At 57.7% G+C, this 6,039-nt stretch overlaps 1 protein-coding gene across 1 annotated transcript; it reads right to left on the bottom strand.

Moving 5' to 3' along the window:
- Positions 1 to 3,291: 3,291 nt before the first annotated feature.
- Positions 3,292 to 5,994, bottom strand: FEN1 (flap structure-specific endonuclease 1). Its single transcript, XM_086749748.1, has 2 exons — positions 5,949 to 5,994; positions 3,292 to 5,274 (listed from the first exon to the last, which is right to left on the bottom strand). The coding sequence occupies exon 2, from the start codon at positions 5,271 to 5,273 to the stop codon at positions 4,125 to 4,127; it is 1,149 nt and encodes a 382-aa protein (XP_086605874.1). The 5' UTR covers position 5,274; positions 5,949 to 5,994; the 3' UTR covers positions 3,292 to 4,124.
- Positions 5,995 to 6,039: the final 45 nt, after the last annotated feature.

Raw genomic sequence — 6,039 nt, 5'->3', positions numbered from 1 at the left:
AAAATAACACGAAGAACAGGGCAGGCAGGGGGTGGCGTGGAACCTGGGGTGAAGAGCAGGGAAAAAGGAGCTGAATCCGAGCTACCCGAAGCAAAATCCCTTCCCCGTGGATCATCCCTGCAATTCCCCTCCCTCAGCGGGGAGAAGGGATAAACTATTTCTCCGCAACACCGAGACCCAACGCTGATTTTCAAAGACACCTGTAAAGCCTTTGGGAAAGGCGTGACTGGCACCTAGGGAAAGGGCAGGCAGGATGCCGGGGGCGATGCCGGGCGGTTTGGCTCAGGCAGCAGGCACGGGCGAACGCGTCGCTTCGTCGGCGTTCCCGGTTTTAGCCGTTCCCGTCAGGGTGGCTGTCTCGCATCTGAGAGGCGCCGCCGCGCTCCGCTTCCCCGGACAAACGCAGGTTCTCACGTCTCGCTGACAGATGGAGTTGTCGCTCTCCAAACACTCACGGGGTTCCAGCACGCCGGTAGGGCATCGCTGGTTTTGGCTGCAGCCGGTTTCCCTTTTCCCTTTCCATTTTTTCCCCCCGAGAACGCTCGAACATCCTGCTATACAAAAATCCAGGATGGATCCACCCGACCCCACTGCTGGGACCGAGCCCCTGCCTTCTGCAGGCACAGCTTAACAATTAATAGTGCAGCACGCGCAGAAGCCGAAGGTTGCTCTAGGCTCCGCAGCACGTTTTTACTCTTTCTAGAGAAAAATTACGCAGCTTTCCTCGCAGGCTGAGCCCTGTGTAGCACTGCCAGGTCATTGTGTAGCCCCATAGCGCAGTCCTGCTCGTCTTCCATCTTCCCTGTACGCATTTTTGGGGGAAGAAAAGCAGCTCTTCAAATATTTTCTCAGAGGTTTTCTCACAAGAAGATGGCGACACATACTTAGAAAGCCTGAAGATAATGCCTAGAAATCCAGACATGTGGAAAACAGGTAGTTCAGGTTTATTCTGCTAAGGAGCTTTTGCCCTGAATTGCTAAACGTGCCAGCTTGGATGCTGTGGGGTTTAATCTCACCCTAAATTTGAAGCCTGAGCCTGCGGTCCTGCTTTTTTTTTTGTGCGATACCGCATTCCCACCCAGCGTCCGGATGCACCTTTCCGTGACTTGCGCGCATGTGCCACGTCCTAAGGCGGAAAGGAGACGCGCGATCCGCTCTCCCTCCGTTCCTCAAACGACTCGGACGCCGCAGGAGCAGGCACGCGGCGCCCAGAAGCGGAACCGAGCTCCGGGCAGCGGCTCCGGCGCGCGGCCCCAGCGCCTTTTAACCGGAGCGGGTGCCGATGCCGTCCCGAAGGGCTTGCGCGAGGGGACAGCCTCTGGGTTTCTTTCTTTCTTCGGCCCTCAGCGATGCAATCCCTGAAGTAAATCCTAGCTGAGCGGAGCTCCACGCCAGCCGCCGAGGGGATCATTAGGAACTCTCGGAAGAGTCTGGAAGGAGTCTGGACCCGGGTCCTGTCCCCCCAAGCCAAGTGGCCAAGGCTCACTAACCTTTCCTTGCTCTGCGCTGATGCAGAGCGGGGGGAATTTTCATCCATGCTGAGCCACAGGTGGGAAAGAAGTCACAGAAATCTGCTAAATATTGTTTAATTGCGACGCAAGGGTTTGGCGTTTTCTCCTCTTTGGACTGTGCACGTTTAGAGCTTCGCTCAAACCACAGAATTTAACAGAAAGCGCCGAGTGCTGCAACAAAAGTCCAACGTGCACATAAATCCCTTTCTCTCCCTGTGTATGAAATGTGTGGTTTTTTTTTTTTTTTTTTTATAGCTCAGGCTTAGAAAAATCTAATTTCTCAAGCTGATCGCTTCCGCGCCCGCAGATCACCACGGCGGCCGCCCCCTCCACCAAATCCACGGAGGAAAGCCACCGACGCCGAGCAGCAGCACTGCCAACCCAAAGGCACGACTCGCGGCGCCTTCCGCTGCGTAACAGCACAAAGCCGAGGGAACCTCCCTGCTGCAAGCATTTTCCTGACTCTTCCTTCCAAATATGACTTAAAAAAAAAAAATCATCTTTCATTCCCCCACCACGAAACCACTTCCCTGTGCCTCTCCATGCGGTCAGACAGAACAGGAATTATTTCGCCAAGAAGCGATGAATTACGGATTGGAACATGTAAGAGGATACACACCAAGAAAACACCATCCCCGGTTTTTTTTTTTTTTTCTTTACTGCATTTTGAAATGAAATAAGGTAACGAACGTCGTTAACGAAGTAACAACGCGACGACGAGACCCGAGAAGGAAAAATGTCTGAATTGCTGTGACTAGCAGGTGAACACCAGTTAACGGAGCGACATCACAGGAAAACTTATTTCAACCGATTTCCCCTGACAGCACGGAACAAACTCAGGTCAAAAGGGAAGTCTCCGTGATTTGAAGCGCGCATAGCCGACGCTTTACCGTGTGTTGTCGTAACGTAGAGAATATTTATTGTACCGTACCAGTAGCAGAGCCTGCGATGGCGTAGCGGAGGGAGAACTCACCTGGTGGCCACGTAAATCTGGATGGAAGGTGAGGGGGAGGAAGGGCAGAGGCGTGAGGGGGACACCAAAACACCCCAGAAGAGCCAGGCTTTCCAACTCACCTGCCTGCCAAGGCTGCACCTGAAACCCGCGGGGAAAACCCGCGCCGAGAACGCAGCGTGGGCTCCACTTCATTAGGAAGGAGAAGCCAGCGACAGGGCGCTTGGGAGGTGCCGAAACTGCCCGAGCGGATTTTTCCGGCTGAAAGAAAAAAAAAAGCTTGGGGATGAGGACTCACGAATACACGAAGCACGGGGGAGAAAATACCAGCCCTCAGGATTTGAAAACCCGATTTCCCTGCAGCTTTCCGGGCGCGGATCCTGTGAGCGACGGCCGCCGTGAGGTTTGTGGAGCGCGCAGACGTCGATCTCGAGGCACAGCGGCTACAGCTGCTCGAAGCACCCGGGCTTCCTCCTGCCGAAACATCTCCAGCTCAGGGCTCAGAGTCAAGAGACCTTGTGAAAAACCACCAGACTGGAGAAGCGGACTTGAATTTCTGAGGTGGCTTTGAAAAAAATCAGGATTATTTTAACAACGGTAACGTCACTCCCCTGCGAAAGCAGCCCAGCTTCCTATTTTTCAGCCTGGCCCTTGACCCACAGACCTTTGACACCCGCAAAGCACCCAAAAGCTTAAAAACGGAATTTCCTGCTTTCTTGGCGGTTGTCATTAAGAGGTTTCCCTCTAAAAACCAGGATTTTTTCTTCACCTGTGCAGCCTCCAGCAAGGAGGTTTCAGCCACCCCTCCAGAGAACGAGAAACACGGTGTTTGCGTAGAAATTTTATTCCGAAAACAAAACTCGGCACATCGCAGCGACGAGGGAGAGGAAAACGCTATGCAAAACACAGAATAAAACTAAAAAAAACAACCCACAAAAAGAGGCACTACCCTTTTTACCGCTTAGTCTGGGACCCGTCCGTGCGCATACAGCGCGGAAGGATGCCTCAGGAGATCGGGGAGCGGCCAGATTTTACGGAAATCGTTCTTTTTAAACGCGAAGCAGAACCCAGCGGCGGCACCCAGGCACGGGGAGCCGCAGCCTCAGCGCAGCTGGTCCGGCCTAAGCACTAAGAGCGGGGCGGAACTTGGCTGGAACGGGGATGACAGTGACTTTTTGTTTTATTTTAAACAGAGAAACGTGACTACAATCGGGGAAGGAAGAATCTGCACCCGATCCTCGTTAAAGGGAGACGTTTACCCCGTTGTTTCAAGTCTCCTTCCCACTCGCATTTCTCCTTGCACCTACCTCTTTTTGGAGGGCTCGTGGCAGGCAGAATCTATTCTTTGCACCCACATCGCTCTCCAGCTGCTCAGCTTTTTGATTTCCCAAACCACAGAGGGGGTTTGCGATCGGCCCCTCCCCTTTTGAACGCCGCAGCCCGGGTATCGCCTCCTCATCAAAAGCCTCAAAGCCATTAACGCTGCTGCTGATCGCAGCTCCGGAAGACGCGGACGCGACTGGCTAAGCTAACCTCGGCGGGAAGCGCTCGAGCGGCGCCCTCCCTAGCACTAACACGCAAGACGGAAAGTTCGTTATCGGCCTAAAATCTCTGGTTGGGCGTAAAAACCCAGCCCGGGGGGTCGCGGTCGGCCGGTGTGGCTATTTCCCCTTTTTGCTCCTCGCAGCGGCGGCGCTGTTGGCCTTGGCTTTCTTCTTCGCCGGTCCCTTGGCCTCCGGCTCCTTGCGCTTGGCCGACGTGATGGAGCCCGTCACCTTGAAGAAGTCATCCAGCCGGCCCTGCGTGCTGCCCTGCCGGCTTTTGCTCAGCCTCTTGACCCCGTTGCGGATCCGCTCTTCGTTGAACTGCTTCTCCCCGCACATGAACTGGACGAGCTCCTCTTCGTCGGGCTCGCTCCACTTCAGCTCTACAGCGTCGGGGTCGACCACGTCAGGCTCCAGAAAGAGCTTCTGGGCCTCTTTGTGCAACCAGTTCTCCGGCAGAGGGTATTTCTTGGTGTCTATCTGCTGAACGATCCTCTCGATGGTTTTGTGCTCCCTGATGAGCTCCACGGCGCGCTTGGGCCCGATGCCGCGGATGCTCTCGCAGTAGTCGCAGCCCAGGAGGATGCACAGATCCACAAACTGCTCCCAGGTGACGTCTAGATCCTGGAGGATACGGTTCAGGTGGAACTCCTGGATGGGCAGCTTCTTCGTCTCGCTGGCAGTGAGGTGCCGCATCAGCACGGGACTGCCGAAGGTCAGGCAATCCATGTCCTCCGTGGCGGCCGCGTACACCTTCCCGGCCTTCACCAGGGCGGCGCAGCTGGCTTCGGCCTCCCCCGGCGCCTCCACGTAGGGGATGCCCATCAGCCGCAGTAATTTCTTGCACTCCTCAGTGTGTTGCTGGGTCACCTTGACCAACCTCTTGCTGTACTTCTCAATGTTGTTCTCCTCCCCGGCCTCCTGAGCCTCCTGCAGGTGTTTCTCGGCCTCAGCCCGCCGCTCGGTCCGCTTCGCCAGCTCCCCCGATTTCAGCTGCGGCGGTTTGCCGTCGAAGACGTAAACCGGCTTGATGCCGTTCTCCACCATGCGGATGGTCCGGTAGAACATACCCATCAGGTGGCTGGTGGTCTCGCCCTCCTCGTTCTGCAGGACCTCGGCTCCCTGCCGCACGGCGATCAGGAACTGGTAGATGCTCATGGAGGCGTCTATCGCGACCTTCCGGCCGAAGTAAGACTTGATGTCATTCTCCCGGATGGCGGCAGGAGCCACGTCGGCAATGAGCTTGGCCAGGCCATGGATTCCCATCCTGGGGAAGGGAAAAGGGGGCGCTGGGATCAGGCTCTGCGCACGCACGGTGCCGGGGGGAAGCTGGGGGTGAGCAGCAGGGCCGTGGGGGTGGTGTGGCACCGAAGCAGAGGGGCCCAAAGGGAGGCGGCCGCTTTCCCTGTGAACCATCACCCCACGGGCTGCAGCCACTGCTGGCTGCCATCACCCCGCTTACAGCCTCTGCTTCACCATCATCCCCCTCCCCACCGTCCCATAACCCTCCCCGCCCCGCTCCCCATCGTGCCTCACCCTCAGTACCCTCCAGGCCCCACCACCCCCTCATTCCCACCTCCCTGTTTCCCCGTCATCCACCCGCTTCTCGCCTCAGCCTCCGTTATCCCTCCCCGGCCGCATCAGCCCCCGCCCCGGCTGCCATTACCCACCCCTCTGGGCCCGCCTGAACCCCTCCAGCCGCCACGATCCCCCTCTAGGCCCGCATCAGCCCCCTCCAGCCGCCATTATCCTCCTCTGCTCCCCCCCCAGCCGCCATTATCCCTCCCCGGCCCACTTCAGCCTCCCCCGGCCACCATCGCCCCCCGGCCAGCCCCTCTGCGCCCCCGCGGCCGCCATTATCCCGCTCTGAGCCCGCACCAGCCCCCCGCAGCCGCCGCTATCCCCCCCCGGGCCCGCCTGAGCCTCTCCGTCCGCCATTACCCCGCAGCTCGCTCCCGCCACCGCTGCCGCGATGCCTGCCGGGAGCCGGCGGAGCCAATAAGGAGAGGCTCCCGCTGGCCACGCCCACCTG

The sequence above is a fragment of the Chlamydotis macqueenii genome, chromosome 5 (assembly GCF_036417535.1).
Source record: "Chlamydotis macqueenii isolate bChlMac1 chromosome 5, bChlMac1.mat, whole genome shotgun sequence".
Classification (NCBI taxonomy): domain Eukaryota; kingdom Metazoa; phylum Chordata; class Aves; order Otidiformes; family Otididae; genus Chlamydotis; species Chlamydotis macqueenii.
Note: the sequence above shows the minus strand (reverse complement) of the source record. Positions and strands in the feature narration are given on the sequence as shown.

Excerpts from the sequence above, each read along its gene's own strand:
- FEN1 (XM_086749748.1), bottom strand. The coding sequence starts at position 5,273 with ATGGGAATCCATGGCCTGGCCAAGCTCATTGCCGACGTGGCTCCTGCC.